Source organism: Psittacula echo (assembly GCF_963264785.1).
Source record: "Psittacula echo genome assembly, chromosome: 20".
In the NCBI taxonomy this organism is placed as follows: domain Eukaryota; kingdom Metazoa; phylum Chordata; class Aves; order Psittaciformes; family Psittacidae; genus Psittacula; species Psittacula echo.
In genome coordinates, this window is record NC_137756.1 from 3,041,860 (window position 1) to 3,061,680 (window position 19,821).

General features: G+C 37.8%; 1 protein-coding gene across 1 annotated transcript in view; it reads left to right on the forward strand.

Moving 5' to 3' along the window:
- SPAG16 (sperm associated antigen 16) overlaps positions 1-19,821 on the forward strand; it is a gene marked incomplete at both ends in the record, with an annotated part of 443,494 nt that overhangs the window by 241,723 nt on the left and 181,950 nt on the right. Inside the window, one exon of the mRNA XM_080632060.1 lies at positions 6,773-6,958. Coding sequence (XP_080488186.1) covers positions 6,773-6,958 — 186 coding nt within the window. The remainder of the gene's footprint in view (positions 1-6,772; positions 6,959-19,821) is intronic.

Sequence of the window (19,821 nt, forward strand, 5' to 3'; positions counted from 1 at the left end):
GAGGAAGTTTAGATTGGATATAAGGAAGAAATTCTTTACTGAGAAGGTGGTGAGGCACTGGAATGGGTTGCCCAGGGAGGTTGTGAATGCTCTACCCTTGGCGGTGTTGAAGGCCAGGTGGGATGAGGCCTTGGGTGACATGGTTTAGTGTGAGGTGTCCCTGCCCATGGCAGGGGGGTTGGAGCTGGATGATCTTAAGGTCCTTTCCAACCCTAACTATTCTATGATTCTATGATTCTTCTTCCCGGTATAGGAAAAAAAAAATCACTTATTGCCTTTTTAATATTTTTTAATGGGAACTTTTTTATTAATATGTTAAGCCCAATCTTTTTTAAATTCAGCCTGATTTTCACCTTCTCTGGTGAGGTGGAAATGAGGGGCTATGACAAAAACACACCATGGCAAAGTAGGACAGTGAAGAACTGCAACGATTGCACAGCTGAACTGAGGTTTAGTATTACATTTCCTTTCATTGGTTTTAACATGAAATGGAAAATGGCTGTTTAAATACAGCCCTCATAACCAAAGGTGAGAACCCATTAGGAGGTACATACTTTCCTAAGTGCAATGTCTGAATGACTGTTTTTAACCTTGTTTCCAAGGAAAATGAAGGTTATGAGGATGTACTCCCTTCACCCCCCTTCACTTCTGAGCATGTTCCTTACACCGTCTTCTATGTTCTCTAGTCACTTTTAACCTGCAGGCTAATTCTGCCAAGACTTGGAAGACAGAAGTGTAAAGGTTTGATCAATTCCTGATTTATTTAATTAATAAACAGCTTAGATGATGGCGTGAGGAGGCAAAAGATATTTCCATAGGCATTCAGTCTTCATTAATTCTGATCTTCATGGAGTAACTCAGTTTTGCTAGACTTTTCCTTTCTTTATCTTTCTTCTTTGCCCTAGCATAAAATGTCAGAAAAAATCAAGTTATCTTTTAACAGTATTTGCAGTTCTTCCCTTGGGCTTTGCTGTGCTTAGGGTCTACCTTCCCTAATACTGCAAGTAGTAGAGTAGCTATTAGAATTTTGCTTTAGAATAATTGCGTGAATAGAGGTAAATAAAAGAGACATCATTTTTCCAATTAAGCAATTGGAATATTGATTTTAAAGTGTTTTTCAATTGCCATGGTAAAAGACTGTTAATTCTCTAATGGTCGTGACTGCATATTTAAAATTTGCTGTTGAGTTGCTGATGCTTATGTTGTACAGTTAAGTTCCAGTCAGATGCTACCTGTTGCTGCAGCTCTTTTAGGACACAAAACTTAAACACAAGTTCTGCTTGTTTTAGTGTGCTGGTTTGAGACCTGTTATCTGACAGCACTGTGAGTAAGGTTTTGCTGATCGCCTGTTGAGTTAGACTGGAATTGTCTCAGGAGAAGAGCTGTATCTTAGTTTGTCTGCAGAACAACCAGGCATGTCCATAGCACTATATAAATAATACATACAAATGGTAGTAGCACAGATGTTGCTACATTCACTTAATGTCGTGTAGAATACAGTAACAAAATTGTCTGATTCACAGTACTGTCCCTGGCAGCTGCTAAAAATAATATTCCTGTGATTAACTCTTAAGATGAGGTATCTTGGACAGGGCTTGTCTGCCTTACTGTTATTTACCAAGTAAGCTGATCTCTGTCTCCACCAGTACTCAGAATAAAGCTGACCAAGAATGCTCAGTGCTTATGAAGAAGTATTGCTCCAGCCAGTGGTACGAGAGGCTGACTGTGGGATGTCCTGGGCAGCTAGATCTAATGATACAAATGGCTTTATCATTTATTCTGGCTGATGCAAAATGACAGCCCTTGTAAACGTTGAAGGATGGGATCTGTGTCCTGCTTGGCAGCTGTTGTGCTGAAGCAGAATAGCTTGCTAGCTCTGCTTTGCACAGCCTCTTCAGAGGTAACTTGAATAATCCCGCTTGAGGTTCTGATGTAAGTTCGTCGTCCAGAAATATCTGAACAAGGTACAATATTTGAAGCTGCTTTGACTGTTGATACTACGTTAGAATATATTTACAGGGCAATGTATCAGTGTAGCTACTGCCTTTGTTTGACTGGGATTCCTGAAAAGTAATCAGTCACCTGAAGGGTTGTAGGAAACTCTGTGCCAAAGGCTCATGTTGTTGCTGAAAATGACCCTGAAACTCAGTAAGTATTAATGGGGTGGCATCTTGGAGTGAGAACACTGAAGCTGGAAGAAGGAAAGATGTATAGCGAAATGTGTGTGTTTAGAATATGAGTGAGGAAACATTTGTAAAGGTTTGAGAAGTTAATGCTCTATCTGCTTTTCTTGAACATGGAATTAACATTTCCAAAGGTTTTTTTTTCTGCTCTAATTGTTTCTGGAAGGGAAAGTTTATAGCATCAGTTAGGAAAACCCAAAATCAGTTGTAATATTAATATTACAAGTATGTAATGCTAAGAAAAAGGATCTATCCATAGAGACAATGCAGGGGTTACAGGTGGCACAGGCTCTCCACTGCCTATAATTTTTGAAGGCTTTTTCTACACAGATACTTTGTTCTAAACTATACAGGCCTGTTCCATCCCTCATAGTGCTTTGTTTGCTAGAAGATTTAAACAGAAAAACACCAAAAGAGACTAAGCAAGACCATACAGCCCCAACCAATGGGGTCCGTAGAGCACTAAGCATAAATGTAGTGCTACTTTCTGTAAACAAACCTTGCTGGCACCAAATGTAGCAAAGTTATTTGCATATATGTGAATGTGTTTCAGAAAAGATAGGATTTGTATTGCTGTTCTCTCCTAATATGTTGCCTGGTTCTTTGATTTGTTGGGTAAAAAAGGAATTAAAGTGGTTTATTATTAAATTAAAGATACACACACTGCACAGGATTTCTTAGAGCTTTCTCTGTTATGATCAATAACAGAGATTGATCAAATCTCAATTTTAAATGGAGATTATATATATTGCTGCTGATAATTAAGGCTGAACATTTAATATCGTATTTCCATATGTTTTTAATACAAAAATCAGTCATATGGTAGAAGGCTGTGTGGGTATCATAGACTGTTAAACTGACAACCTAAGTCAAGAAAAAATACCTACTTTCCCTGCTGTATTCTTCCCCTCAGATAATCTTGTATCATACGTATAGAGCAATTAACGTAGTAAGAGAAGTGTCACAGCGATGGATAACAAAATATCACCTCCAAATTTGGAGTGTTTCTTTTATCTCCCAGGACCAAAACGATGTGTTGTTTGGCAGTGAGTGAAAGCATGTAATTATTAATCAGCTATGAAGTAGCTAGGATTTTTTCCAAGATGCCTGACTTAGCTTGACACAATGCTTTTTTTTTTCCTTATGTGTGTGTCTGTTTTGAATACTAGTGTGCAGTGAAGGTTTCATGGCCACAAAGTGCAGACCAAGTGCTAAACCAGCTCCGACAGCCATCATTCCTACAAGCAGCAGTTTGTGCTTCCCAGAACTGCTGACGTTCATGCAGGATTGCAGACCCTCAGTTGATGCAGCTCCCCTCTCTTTAATGAAGTGGCGCTTCTTTTACGTGCAGGGAATATTAGGATGTATTGCATGGCAGTGGGCACTGGGTTACTCTGTTCCTGAGTATTTTTGCACTTAACTTCTGCAGTCAGTTTGTTCCTCAAATCTTTCTGCTGCACAAGCCTTGCTTTTGTTTTCAATCTCCACTTTTTTCTTCTTTGATCTGTAAGGAGCGCTAAACCTCATTTGTAGCTCTTTCCCCTGCCACAGATTGCCAAATTGAATCCATTTCAACTACCTTCCTGCTCATACCTGTTTTCTGAAAGATTTTCATTGCTGCCTAGATGGTGTATTCTTAAAATTCAGCCCAAGGAACCGGTTCTTCATGTAGCATTTTTTGGATTATATATTAAAAAATGCATAAGCAATAAATCTCTTTCTGCGATTCACAATAGTGGCAGTGCATACTGCCCTCTGAATCAATTATAGATTTCATCACTCCCAGCCTAGTACCTGCTTCTGAATTTGTTTTAAACTCTTATTTTATAAAGGTATAAGGGGCATGATAATTTGTCATTTCAATTTTATCTGTCTCCAGAAGTGAGATCTAGCTTAAGTTATTGAAAGTACAAGTGTTTCATTAATAAAAGCACATTTTTTCCCAGCAGTTTGACAAAATTAGGGTCTCCTCCAAACCCGTAGCTGGGCTCCAAGCCTTTGTGCTTTGGTATATGTCAGAAAAACTTCAGAATTAGTCCTGAGCAGTGTTATAATTTTTGAGAGATTAATCTCTCAAAGCTTTGTCTTTGGCATGGGGGTGTAACTGTCTTAATGAGGACTCTAATGATATTTTCGCAAAAAATAGCAATCTAAACCCTAAGTGTTAAAAATAGTCCAAAGTTTAGGTAGGTGATATTTCATAACGGCAAGTTCCCCCTTAAGATCTATCAGATAAATGATGCACATATTTCAAGCTGTCTTAGTAGGTGCTTTTTACAGAACAATTTACAGGCACCTATTGGAAAAGGAGGAAAGGGATAATATAAAAGAAAAAGGTTGACACCACTCCTCCCAGACCTTTTTTTTTTCCCTTCATTTTTGTTTTACACTGGAATAGTGAACTGGCTAACTCTGAGTTTATTCTTAGGATGACATTTTATAGTAAATGCTTAGGATCAAGCCTTGAGCTGTTTTCAGTTCCTTCAGTTTTATATCCAGAACTTTGGAAGAAGGATTTATATCACCTTTGATAGCACATTCTTCATCATTGAAATGAAAGCAGAGTTTATTGGATCCTAAAGGCAAGATCTTCTTACTGATGTTGGTGAGATAACAGCAGAAATTGGTCTGAAAACCCAAGGTTAAAATAATTTGGCATGTATTTTTGTTTATTTGTCTGAGTTATCCCTGGTATAATTTGAAAAAGCTGCATTAACTTTTTTTCAGTATTTTAAAAGAGTTTGGGGTGAAGGGGCTAAAGGTCAGTAGATTTAAGCATTATACTGGGAAGGCTGGTAGAAATTACATTCAGAATCAAAATTACAGGATACATGAATACATTTGTTGAAGTGAAGCATTGGGAGGTCTCAGCATGGCTTTGGAAATGAAGTCTCAGAGATCTGTTAGAGTTCTATGGAGGGCTTGCTGAGCACTTGAGCATTTGGTCATTTGACATAAACTCTCAAAGAAGCCAAACTGTCCCGAATCAAAAGAAAATTTATATTGTGAGTTTAAAAACTGGAGAAAGGGTGGGAATAAAATGTCACTTTCAGAGTGGAGAAATGGATGAGTCCCATAGGGAGCTGTGCTGGAACCTAAGTTATTAGATGATACTGGAAGTTGAGGAAGAGAATGAGGCGTATAGATTTACTGTTTAGTCATGGCTGTAAAAGTGAAGGTTGCATGTGAAGAATTACAGGAAGAGAATCTCAGTTGCAACACCTGACTCAGTGGTAAAGCGGCAGGTGAAAGTCTATGCAAGTGGATGCAAAGTAATGCATGTAAGAAAAAATGGTCCTAATTATAGATAGATCAGAATGGGTCTAAACTAGTTGTTAGTTCTCAGGAAAGAAATTTTGGAGCTACTGTGGCAGTTTTCTAAAAATACCTATGTAGTAGTGCCAGAAATGCTAAAAGAATACAGAATAAACCAGAAAACACTACTGTGCCATTGTATACCTTCAGTTATAGCTCAAGAGGTGCCGAGAAAGATGGTAAATGTGACCAGAGAGATGGAATGATGGCTCTATGAGGTATGAGTCAGTAGAGGAGGAGTCTTCTGCTTTGTGGTTAAAATATGATAGGGTCCTAAAACCACTGGTTTAGAGACAGTAAATGTGTAGTCAGGGTTTTCTTTTAATCGCAGTATTAGCATTAGAAGCATCAAATGAAATAAAGGAAGATATTGAAGACCCCAGAATAGTTTTTCACACAGGGCATAATTAAATTTTGGAATTCACTGACACGGGAGATTGTGGGTGCCAAAGGTTTGCATATGGTGAAAAATCCATTAGTCATGGAAAAAACCTCCATGGCTGCATGTTATAGAAGTGCTTCTGTCTCAAAGAATCCTGAGCCACAGGCCAGGTATGGGAGATTAACAGGAGAACCATTCTACATCTTGTTGTTTTCTTCTTATTAAAAATCCCTTACTAGTTGTTGTATAGCATGGTACTGAACCAGATGGACTTCTAGTCATATGTTCATGCTTAATTGAAATAGAACAATACTAGTTTATACCTGAAGATTTGGCCAAAAGTAACTCTGTATATTTGATTTCTATAACATAGCAATGACTCAAGAAATAGTGAATGTGTTAAAGTGTTTATACTGAGTTGGAAGAGATAAAATTGTGATACTTAAATCATAATTTATACGTAGAAAATGGTATGGATTTGGGAAATAAGAAAATATTCTTCTCTGAAGCTATTTTATTCTATTTTGAAAGCAGTTCTCTGGGCTTACGTTCTTTTCTTGATAAACTCATAAATAGACTATAAAAAGTAAAAATGTTATTTTTGGAACCCATATTTACTTCCCATGGAAGATAGCTACTTCATATCTCCTTTTCTTCTGGTAGTGTATTTAATACAAGACCGCTTCATCTATCATGTGTCAGAAAACTGTGTGAAGTAAAAATCTGAATGTTTTCAAACATCATTTTTTTGTTCATATATATTTTAATGTAAAACCAGCAGCTGCTCCTTAACCTGTCTTTCTAAACATGGTTGAATTATTTTCTGTGTACTCTGAAAAACCTTACCTTGTTCTTGCTAAAAAGTACTCTTTATTCTTATTCCTGGTAACAGTGGCACCCAGCTGGTCACTTCAAGTGGGGATACCACAGTGCGGCTATGGGACTTCTCAAAACGTGCCTGCCTTCTGACTTTGGTAGAACATACCCAAGCTGTATGGGACTGCTCGTGGCATTCATGTGGTGATTTTGTGGCTTCTGCCTCCATGGACAACACAAGCAAAATATGGGATATTAACAGGTATGGAGATTCCTTATTAGCCACTTGACAGCTTTACTTAATAAGCTTTATGTTTTAGCCCAGTCAGAGAGAGATACCTAGCGTCAATTTGTAGATTTCATTTTAAGAACAGAGATAAATTAAAGGGAGTGGTACAGAAACTTTGATGTGATATACTAGACAAAAGCTTTACTAAATAGGGAGCTGGGAAGGACTTAATTTAAGATAGAGCCAAAAAAACATACTTGCTTTTATTTGGTGTCTGTGATTCTGTGTTGTTTGTTTGATTCTTAAGGTCAGATCCTTGTGGAACTTCAGTATGTAATTTCAACAAGTAACTGAATCATAGAATCATAGAATAGTTAGGGCTGGAAAGGAGCTTAAGATCATCCAGTTCCAACCCCCCTGCCATGGACAGGGACACCTCACACTAAGCCATGCCACCCAAGGCCTCATCCAACCTGGCATTGAACACTGCCAAGGATGGAGCATTCACAACCTCCCTGGGCAACCCATTCCAGTGCCTCACCACCCTCACAGTAAAGAATTTCTTCCTTAGATCCAATCTAAACTTCCCCTGTTTCAGTTTGAACCCGTTACCCCTTGTCCTGTCACTACAGTCCCTAATGAAGAGTCCCTCCCCAGCATCCTTGTAGGCCCCCTTCAGATACTGCAAGGCTGCTCTGAGGTCTCCACGCAGCCTTCTCTTCTCCAGGCTGAACAGCCCCAACTTTCTCAGCCTGTCTTCATACAGGAGGTGCTCCAGCCCCTGATCATCCTCGTGGCCTCCTCTGGACTTGTTCCAACAGTTCCATGTCCTTTTTATGTTGAGGACACCAGAACTGCACACAATGCTCCAAGTGAGGTCTCATGAGAGCAGAGTAGAGGGGCAGGATCACCTCCTTTGACCTGCTGGTCACGCTCCTTTTGATGCAGCCCAGGATATGGTTGGCTTTCTGGGCTGCGAGCACACACTGAAGCCGGCTCATGTTCAGTTTCTCATCAACCAACACCCCCAAGAGGTTCTCCTCGGGGCTGCTCTGAATCTCTTCTTTGCCCAACAAACATTCAAGTAAGTTTTCTATACAGTATTTCTAGCTCATGAGTATACAGTACACTTCAAGGTTGGACAAGTGGAAATTTATTCATTATGTATGTTTTGGCAAGGTGATTCTTGATTAAGAAATCAGCATATACCTCTTCATTTACTTTATTATCCAGGCAAATGCATTTTTATGAAGGTGCTTCTATAATATTATAATAATGGTGTATTCTTGCTTACCAATTAATTATTAGTTCCTCAGCTCTCTTCAGTTATATTTGTGGTGACATATTTTGATTAATATACACCTTAAAGGAGTCCAAACTGTTCCTCTAGACTCCTGAATGACGTAGGCATAGTGTGACTGACACCACTGTACTGTTCTAGGTCTGATTTTTAACAACTGAATGTCAGAAGTCCACAGACAAGTCTTCAGTCTCACGGGTGTTTTCCCCCTTTCTTTATTATCTAGTCATAGAATCAGAATGGTTAGGGTTGGAAAGATCCTTAAGATCATCTAGTTCCTAATGATTTTTCCATTTCCACTCAGTCTTTTTCTTCCTTTACATTTGGATGAGGTGAAATACTCCTTCAAGCTTGTTGGCCACTGCAGGGAGAGAAGCTTCTCTGAAAAAGCAAGGGAGACTCTCTTCTTCTGTTCCTTTGCCTAGACCACTCCCCATTGGTTGCCATTGCAGTGAGGCCTGTATCCGAGACTTAGAGACCTATTTTAGGAATGTGCTTTTTCTGAACCGTGAGTGCTGAGGAGTTTTCTTATACCAGTGAAATACTTCTCTGATAAGCATGTATGAATTGAGATTTTTGCAAACTGTTGTAATCCAGCCAGATTTTCTTGAGAGCTAATTTAAACTGTCAGTATCAGATTTTCAGTCTTGCTTTTCAAATCCTGAATTGAGGAAGCATTAAATAATCATAAAAATGTCGTTTACAAAATGGGGTAAACAATGTATCCTTTCATGAATTATTCCAGGTTATTTTGTCAAAGCTGAAAGCAGCTTCTTAAAGCAAAAGCTTGAAAGAAATACTCAGTTTCTATGAAATCATAGAGAAAGCAGTTAAAGTTTGGCAAAGTTCAAGACAACTGAGAAGTCAGTTTTGTAACAGAAATTGTCAGCCAGTTCTGATAACAGATGATGCATCCACTGTTACTGTCAGTAATAAGAATTAATGGTCAGTGTTTTGCTTAGAAATGAAAGCATCAGGCATCTACTTTATTGCCTGTTTACTTAACTTGTTGTAGGATTTTAATACTTTGATTATCCTTTATGGCATATTCATGACCTTTAAGAAATAATACTAAGAATAGTTTTAATTTTATGTCAGAATGGTTTTGCATTTGCATAGACAAAGGTTTTGTTTAGACACTTTAAAATATCTTCTCTACTGAGGAATCTTTTGTAGTCAGAGAAATCAAAGCAAATCCTCATCACCAACCCATGCCTCCCACTCACACTCATTACCAGCTTTCATTTCTACCTTCAGTGTATCTGATGTGCATTTTGCATTTGAAAATAAGAGAGTAAGGAGCAGAGCCATGATGTGAAAAGCTGGTTATCAGCACGTAATTGTTGAAACCTTTAGATGTGAAAAAATCTCAGTGGCTAAAGGGAGCAGGAGGTGGCACAAAAACATGGCACAGTATGTTTAAAATAGGAGTATTCAGAGTATGAAATAAAAAAGCCTCACTTGGAGTTCTCACTGGTGGACTTTCAGTCTGTTGACAATAAAAGCCCATGTGCTCATGTAAGTTACATTACCTGAGTTCAAAATACTATCGAGTTTTGTTTAGCTAGTCTAGATAAGTTTGTAAGATGTGCTGTAGAAGGTATGTGGTATGTGCACTTAGTATAAAATGTTTTCAATTGAAAAATCAGATGCTCTTGAAGACCTTCTGTAAAAAGGGATTTGATGATGACAGGACATAGCTCTTCCAAGCTTAAGACATCCCACCTGAAGATCTGATTCTGCAGAAAAGGCAGCTGTGATTGATCCTTATGCTCCCATTGACTAATTCAAGTGAAAAATCAACCAGTGCAGAATATGTGATGAGATGTGGAAATAAGGGAAAGCTATTGACAGATTGATGAGGCTGGTAGTTTCCAGTCTGGATTGTTAATTTGTTGATGCTTATATACAGCAATGCTATACCTGTAAAGAGCCTGCAGCATATTTTGGCTTGGCAGTACTACTTGCCAAACTAATTGGCTGAGCGTCACCTGTACATTTGTTACATACCTGGCGTAAACTGATATGAGTGAAGCCAGCTGTGCTGGGTACCATATAAATGTGTAACTTCCTTCAAACTCCTTTGCAGTGTGGTTTGTGTAACAAAATGGGCAGGTGGGGAAGGCTTTCCACAAAGGTTTGCAATCCTTAGGAAGTTTGTTTTCTTCCCATCCTCACAAAGTATGTGCTTATCTAGTTCTCATCTTTAGAGTTATGCTCCTCAGGAATCTGCCAGTTGACACAATCTCTGAAGAGTGACAGAGCCGATGACATGCTTGTGGTAGGATGATAATCAGTGATCACAGTTTTTGTGTTTAATCTAGTGATTTATTCTTTCCATTAATAAGGAATTAACTTTTTATAAATGAGAGCTGTCTTTCTTCCTTAATATTACATATTTGGATGGATGCCTGCTTTTAAATTGAAAGGTTCTGGAAAGCAGCATATTGGGGGGAAGGTAAAGAAAGAAAACAAGATGCAAAGCAAAACTATCACTGCCACATTTCTTAAAAAGGTATGTTGTAAATAAATGCTGCAAATATAAATACATTTTTGTGACAGATGGCAGTTGGCTTTTATTTCCAAATTTTGAAAAGATGCTTTTATATATTAGAAATATACTTTTTTCTGTCTATAGACATAGCTTTTGAAATACCTAAGACAGAGCTCTCTGTGGTTGAAAACCTGGGGAGGCTCTTTGCTCTATTTTAGCACCAAAAACCAAGTTGCAGCTTTCACAATCATCAAATCCGTATTGGAGTCCAAAGAATATAAGGTGCAGCATCTCTTAAATAGGAAAAGATTGACAACAGTTTTAATAAATTATATAATTCTTTGCCAATGGTAAGAAAATTCAGCTGCTAATTGTTTAAATTTTGTTTTATTAGAAAGTGAAGCCACTGCCGACTCCTTTTTTATTTGCAATGGATATTAGTCCCAAGCATTTTTCTTTGGGTACGTCAGAAGTTTCTGTCATATATCTAGCCATAAATGGCATTCCTACCAGGATAATAATGTGAGGTAGCTTGTAGGTTAACAATGTTATTCTTCCATTTAAAGATATGATCTAAGTTTGAAAAACAAAACAGAAACCAAACAAACAGACAAAAATCCAGACACCTTTCTTCCTCCCTGAAGACACAAACACTTGCTGAGATGCAGCTATAATCCAAGTTACTGGAGGATTTGAGAGAGTCTGAGTTCTGGTGTTGAAATTTCTTGATGCTTTCTGCTGGGAGAATTGGCTGCTTTAAACGGAAATGAAAAAGAGAGTGGCATAACTTGAGAAGGGAGAAAGATAACTAATGTACCTGCCATGTGTAGAAAAATAAAACCACAAAACCAGCAAAGCACTGGCATATCTGCTGTCTTCAAAGTGATCCTGCTTTCTTCATGATCGTAGAAAGCAACTTGAACATGAAGTGAGGGAAGAAAGGAAGAGGCTGTAATTTGTGAACAGGTTTTTATTCAGCAGCATAGCTCAGATTGGAAATATATAACCAGCCGTATTAATAGGTTGGCAAACAGTTCCAGGATTGTTTTCTCAGGCCATAAATTCAGGCCTGTCAAAGTCATTTTGGCAGGATTAATTTCAATTATCCAACTGTAAATATCGTCAGAGATTTACAGCCTGATCTCTGATACACAAATCAAACTGAACATCATATATCTCATGTAAACACAGACAGCTACTTAATTTTGCAAACATATGCTAGGACTGTATGATAAATGCAAACATTGTTATTTATGCTTTAAGCTTGAGAAATTATTTGCACCAAAGTCAGAACATTCAGAATAATTTTTTCTCCAGTTTATCTATTTTGTAGTCATTGGACCTGTTCTCCGTTTTCCTCTGGTTTCTTTCAGCAGTGTGAAATAAGGCAGGATTAGGCTACAGGGAAATGCAGTTCTGTATTGTCCTGCAGCAGACCTCATGGTAAATAAATGCTTGCAGATGGCTGCTGTTGCTGCTTTCTGTTTGCTGTTTTTCACTTCATCACTTCTTTCCATTTAACACAGTAACTTTTTTACCTGCCTAAAATTTCTCCCATAATCAAAATTTTAGTTTTAAATTCTAAAAAATGTAATTGTTTACATCAATCTTCTGTCATTCCATTGGTGCATTTGTTCAGGTGCAACTTAAAAAAGTAATCCATCATGATCCTGTACAACCACTAATAGAGCATCTTGATACTAAGCTATCAATACATAATTTTACTTGATTCCAAATACACACAAAAATAGTTGTTGACACCTTTTGCTTTTCTACAAGAGCAGGAATTCACATCTTTACCTAGTGTCACATGTATGTGACATAAATTAATCCCTAGTTTATTTAAATAATTTCTTCTTTCGTTCTTAAGCCTACTTTAGGATTCTTACCTTCTGCTATAACTTCTCTACTTAATAAGTGCTGACTATAGTTTTCTTTCTCCTCTTAAAAAGCACTTTAATTTGGGGAACTTTGGGGCTAGTATACATTTTAAAGAAATTAAGCAGAATGGGGCTTTGTTTAACTAGAAGCCCCTAATGAACTATAGGTTTCAGGCTGAGAAAGTTGAGGCTGTTCAGCCTGGAGAAGAGAAGGCTGTGTGGAGACCTCAGAGCAGCCTTCCAGTACCTGAAGGGGGCCTACAAGGATGCTGGGGAGGGACTCTTCATCAGGGACTGTAGTGACAGGACAAGGGGTAACGGGTTCAAACTGAAACAGGGGAAGTTTAGATTTGATATAAGGAAGAAATTCTTTACTGTGAGGGTGGTGAGGCACTGGAATGGGTTGCCCAGGGAGGTTGTGAATGCTCCATCCTTGGCGGTGTTCAAGGCCAGGTTGGATGAGGCCTTGGGTGGCATGGTTTAGTGTGGGGTGTCCCTGTCCATGGCAGGGGGGTTGGAACTAGATGATCTCAAGGTCCTTTCCAACCCTAACTATTCTATGATTTTATGATACCATGCAATGATGATACTGCACATTTTTTATTATTGGCGCATCTTGACAGCATGCAGTGCACGACATGATTGATAATAATAACTGCTGTTATAGTTTTGGTTGGATTTGGGATTCTTTGCTTTGGTCCCAGTAAGTTAGTTACTGGTGCTTGAATTACCAAGTCAGCTAGTCAAACCAGTTGCTTCATACCATCAGAATACTGTGAAAAGGCGCAGTTGAGCCTAACTTCTCCTGACATCTTTTACATTCATACTGTTTCTTTTTCTTCCTTTTTCATTTTTAAATGACATATTTACTGTCAGATTTGTAGTAATTTCTCACATCACAAATGTGTCCATATCAGGACTCTATAAAATCTCCTTTGAAGAAACTCATAAAGATTGTCTAGTTCCAAAATGGAGTCATACTTCCACATTCTGAATCAGAATGAGGGTGTGTAACCAGTCCTTGTCAAATACCCCATTTCAGATGACACTTATCTGACTCACTTTTTCAGTGGGACAGAAGCCGCAAGTTCTTCTGGCCAGATACCATGTTTAATTGATTCCAGTAAAAGTGAGGCTGTTCTATATTCAGAGAAGACAAATGTCCTCCAGGAAATTAGAAGGCAGGTAGAAGAACTCAGAGGAAATGTGGAAGGACCATCTTTGGGTAGTTTGTAATGTCTGTCCTGACAGCAGATCAGGAAATGCTTGCCATTTTGATGAAGGAGAATTCCCTTCTGAATCCTCTGAGGAGCACTGGAGAGACAACCTGCTATTAATCCCTCAAATCAAAATGAGACCTATGCCCAAGTCTCCAAATTTATAATTGTGCTTGAGTTCCATAACACATTTTTCAGGACCAAGAAAGTCTAAACCCTAGTTATTATAATTCCCAGAGAGCCAATTGTAAAAATCAATTTGAAGATGTGAATTATGAGGGTAAAAAATGATATCCAAAGCAGAGCTGTTCAGTTAAGGGGAAAATATGGCTTAATCTTCATAATACTGGAAAAGATGAATCTTGAAGTAGAAAACTTAATCAAGAAGTGTAGCTTGAACTCCATATTGTAAACTTATTTAAGTCACATTACAGAGTTAGTAGAAGACAACAGGCATTAATCATGAGAAATGTTTAATATGGTCATATATTTGCAGCTCAAAACAACCAGACAAGTCTTCACCTAAATCCCATGGTATGCCTAATTAACTGGACAAGTGGTGCCAATTGTTTACATTTGGTGGAACTAAGCAAAGAGGTGAAGTGCTTTACGCGAGGCCATACAGGAAGTTACTGCTGAAGTCATCATTACAAACCTAACTTTCCATTCCTTGGTAACATTAAAAAAAAGCCAAAATGAATTGTCCTCAAATTTTCCTACTGGCTGAGAAGAAAGAAAATTTGAATTGGATTTTTGGTAGCAATATAGATTCATGAGAAACATGTGTTTATATGGTTATTTCTCTGTCACAAGATCCAGTGATAGAGCAATGTTGGACTTGTCTGCAGTTGCATAGCGATGTTCAAAGCACACATTAAAAGCATATGTTGGTAGCAATATTGCAAACACTGTCAGTCTTCACACTTTGTAATGTACACTAATCACCTCTTGGGACACAGTAGAAGCATGTCTCTATGGAATTACACTGCTAAACATGACAGGAATTGTGTAGCTTATGCTGAAATGTTTATGTTGGTGGTTGTTGGCTACAGGTCTAGATACATCAATGTTCTCTGTGTTTTTCATTGGAACTGTCTGTGGCAATTTAGCTTGTACATAAGAAGCATATGTGAATGTAGTTAAACTGAAAATACTTTTTTAAATATCAAAAATATTTTGACTTTTTTTTTTCTAAAGTGTTGAAAGGACAGAAATGAAAAGCAGAAATGAAAGCTTTGCTTTCTGCTTTCTGCTACTAGTCTTGAAATGTGCAGCACTGGTTTTGATTAACGGGGAGGGGGAATCAAAATACTACTTTTTTTTAAACTAGGGTGTAGTGAATGGAGCTGCTTCCTAAAATGTCTGAGTTCTTAGCTCTGCAAATATTTCTAGTGTATCTGAGCTCTGCAATCAGTTACCTACATGAGATTTCCATCTTCTTTTATGGTAAGATAGCAGAGAAAGTTGCATTTGATTTGCATAAAAAGATGTACCCTTTTCTAATCTCACCAGTTCCTTGCTTCCATTATGTCAGCATCCAATATGGCTTGGAAAAACTTATTAGATGATGTTGATTGAGCACTTTTATGTTCCAGTTGCCCTCTGTCAGCCCAGGGATGCACAAATTTGCTGAATTACGTGTAGTTGGCTAAGAGATTCCTGTTGGACAGCAGAATGCTTTAGCTGTTTGAAGTGCTAGGGTAATATGATATTCTGTAAGTTGGAAACCTTTCTACTTGGTTTACCTTATTTGTCAAAATGTTCCGTGACAGCTAGTTCAGGAGCAGGGTGAATTATGAAGCTGATACTTAAGCTTCCTTCCATCAAATCCTAACCAAAACAGCTGGGAGGTCTGCAAAACTTAGTCCACTTTGATTGTGTATACTGTAGGTGAGCTCAGTTGCGGTTTTACTGTCTTTGACAATGTGCAAGTTGAATTCCTTGTCTTATTTGCAAGAGTGCAGGTATTATAACTATGCCTTCTGCAAAATGTTCTTAAGATCTTGACAAGGTGTTTCCACTGTCCCACATTCAGTATTCAAATGCAGAGGGTCAGCACTGCAGACATTCTGCACATTTTAAGTTAGTATAGTTTTTCACTACATATCCAGGCTCATTATCCAGTTGTTTTCTTTCTCCTTCATGTTACATTCACTCATTTCTGGCAGTCTTTTCTTCACCTAACCTATTTTCCTAGAAATGCTGTCTTACAGTATCTCAACCAAAACAAAAATTAATTGTACCAACAGAGTAATTCATACAGCAGTGAAAGCTGTCAGATATTATTACAGAATTCAGTGCAGACAACAGTTCATTAAAATGATGGATTTCAATCATCACAACCATATCCTGTCAGTACCAGTTAGTGCAAATATTACACATATAGTCTGTGATACATGTTAAAGTGGAGCGCTGTTACCCAAAATCACAGTGTGCTGCAACACAAGTAATTGTAGATTGTTTCCCTGTTTGTATCTCCAGGGAATTTACAAGAACAGGAATGTGTCTTACTATTCATAAGCAGCAGTACTTTGATATAAATACTCACCTGAATATTGAACTATTTTTAGCTGATAATGCCTTCTAGTCTGAAATTATATGAGTTGGTCAAAATGAATGATTTCAAAATGAAACTCTGCTGTAATGGATGTCTTTACGCATATAAATTCCTGTTGTTTAAATTCTCATCCTCTGGCTCCAAGACAGTCTTCAGAGATGTGTGTGCGAGGGGGTTTGGTTTTAAATTTGTTTGTGATTTTTTTCTTTTCACACTCCTCCCCCCCCTTTTTTAAAAAAAAAATTGAGGGTTCAGACTTTACACAAAATCTTGTCAGATTATTTTCTCTCCCAAATGTTGGAACTGTAGTTGTGTACCATCTGTATCGTGTTCAAGCAAACTACATTCACCTTTGATTAGCCTCAGCTGGAATATGAACACAAGTTACATCTTCATCCTTAAACAATGACTTCTATGTACAGAAAGAGTCTTCTGGTTCTTTTATTGCAGTTGGAGGACACTGAATTGTGTTTGTACCTTCTTAAAATGCAAATGAATACTGCTTTTAGCCCAACAGTGATGGTTTTCAACATTTGTGGCTCATTTCGGCTCTAAACCTTAAATTTCTTGTTTCCTTTTCCATTTCTTAAATTAGTCCTACCATTTAGTACGTAGGACATATAAGACAGTTTCTTTGGTGCACTCTGTGGATTTTTGTTTGAGCCAGATCTCAGAATCTTTAGGGTAGACTTTGAAAGCTTTAAAGCTTATGTCCACACAATACAAATGGTTAAATCTTTGAACTGTTTACATAGCCAGTCTGGCCCTTATCATGAAAATAGGTGAAGATCAGAATGAGGAAAACAAAAATGTTGGCAATTTCCCTTCTGCATGTCCAATACTCAGAGTAAGTTTTCTGATGTGAATTGAGGTATGACATCAGGCACAAATCTCTTTCTAGACTGGCCAGCATATTTCTCAGCTAAGAATCAGTTCACCATCTGAAAGGCAATATTTATGCACGTATTTACTGAACTCAGAGCCTGCAAAAGTATGTGTATCTGTGGGAAACCTATTAAATATGTATTGGAATTATCCAGTTGATGCAAAACCAATGAATTTCTTCATATTTTCGTATCTCTTTCAAACATATTTCTGTCACCAAAACAAAAATTCTAGATAATGGAGTCTTAACATTGGGACTGCAGCAAAATGTCAACAACATTTGTGAATTATTTAATACAGAACAGTCATGGACCATTTCTGTTGCAGAAAGGGCATGCCAGTTAGCTGCACAGTGGGAACATAGTTGAAGGTGCACTCTGAAGTTCTAACAAAATAATAAAAAGCCCCAACTATATGGGATCTTCTGTAGGTATGGGATGTCCTGCAGATTCAAAAGCCCTTTTCATAGTGTTTTTAATATCAGAGTTTGTTTCATAGTCATGTAGACTGAGCTAACTGTGTTTGGAGGGTTACAATAAAAATAAGGGCTTGAGGAGGCAGCTGCTAACTAGGTGTGAAGTTAGCAGCTAGCAATGCAGGCTGCCCAAACCTGATTCTGAGTGTGTCAGCCTTTTAAGTCACCCTTATCAGTTTTGGCTGGACAGTACTTTGACTGCATATTCAGCATCTACAACTACAGTGCAAACTAAGCTTTGCTATGTGCAACTGAACACAGTGGTGATTTGATGGAGATGTACTTACCAACACGATAAGAAAATGGCACAACTATAGAATTACAGTGCCAGGACTAAAATCTTGGTGTATATGAAGCATGCAGTCCTCTGGTGTCAAGCACTGGAAACTTGCACACTGTTAGGAATGGATTAGATGTCCCAAACTGTTGTGATTTTTCATTAGACCGAGGCCAGATTCTTCTCAAAAGGATTGAGAAGTACACTCCCCAAAGTTATTTTGGTCAAATCTGTCTATATTGAAAACAGTTGGGTGTTGTTTCCATTTGTGCTTAAGAGTGAATAATTTGCTGATGAAATTTAAGTATTTTAAATTGATTACTAAAAAAAGCCAAGGACTCTCTCCCCTTGAGAAGGGGGATATATGTTAAGGTCCATAAAAGGAGGAAACTAAACCAGTATTCTTGTATTTTGTCCATGTATTTCAAGTTAACTTTTCCTCCAGCCCTTTTCTAGGGGAGAAGGATTGGGCATGAGTGGGATGAGTGGGGGCAATATAAAGATAAGTGTGTAATATAAAGATGGGCTTCAAAGAAGAAAGCAGCAAAGCAGAGTGGTAGAGGTAGCCTTGGGAATTTAGGCCTTCACATTCTTTGTTTTAGTAGTTTTCCTGCTGAAAACAGAGAGCCAGTCCCATAGTTTGCTACAATGTTCAGAATAAAAAACACTAGCACCTGTAGCTTAAATAGCTAGGCCTCTACTCCAACAGCTGCTTATTAGGGAACCTAGAATGATATTGTTTTTGTTGTGGCTCTGTGTCTAAGCACACAGCAAATCCATTATTCATAATATCTTCCCAAGTTCACAAAGCCATTGAATAGTGCTGCATATCTCCGTAAAGCTGCCACCCACTCAAATCCATTTTATTTGGACAAATAAAGAAACTCTGCACTGAAGAAAACCAATTTCAAAACACACTGAAATTCATTTTCCTCACTTAAATATTAAAGTGCTTATATTTATTGCATTTCAGCCAATGTTGTACTGTTTTCAAAAAGGACTTGCTCATTTAATCAGTCTAAAGGAATGTCAGTGAATTTAAAATGTAGAAGAAAATATACAAGAGTAACACTGCTTTTTAATGCAGTGAATCTGCATGCTCTAGATTAAACTCATCCATTAATATGTAAATGCATATTAATTTACAATACCACAGTACTGACCCAAGCTCTCATGGTTCTCTGCACTGTTCCTTTTATATATATTTATATATAAAAATATTTTTTTTATTTTAAAAGTAAGGACTGGAATTCCTGGTTTGCAATACAGTAATCGATAAAGAGAGGCCTCTTTCACTTGTCGCTGCATTTTTGAGTTTGAGACTGTAGGTTTTTCTTTATCTTACTTTGTTGATAAAGGCGTTTCCTGTAGCAGAACACAGTAAGGTAACTGGTAGAGTAATTCATGGTGTGTGTATAGTTTTGAAGCCTTCTGCATTTGTATGTGATGCTCAGGGAACACAGCTTGCAGAAGGCCCTTTACCATGTGCATTGAACAGTGTAAGTTACCTGTGCTGTTTACATGAGTCTTCCTGACTATGGGCTGGGACTAAACTATAGAGATATCAGTCTAATCTCACATAAAAAAAGAATTAAGAAGTTGGTGAAGTTAAATTGTGAAGTCCTGGTACTGCTTTCTCCATTTATTTCTCTATAGAATTTTGTGACTGTAAAGCTGGAGCACCAAATGATGGAAATTTTGTTGGGTTTTTTGTTTGGCTTTTTGTTGGGAGTGAGTGTGAGGGTTCAGAGCTGAATAAAATCAGCTTTATAAAAACTCTATGGATTCATTCTGCTGGTCTCCTATCTAGT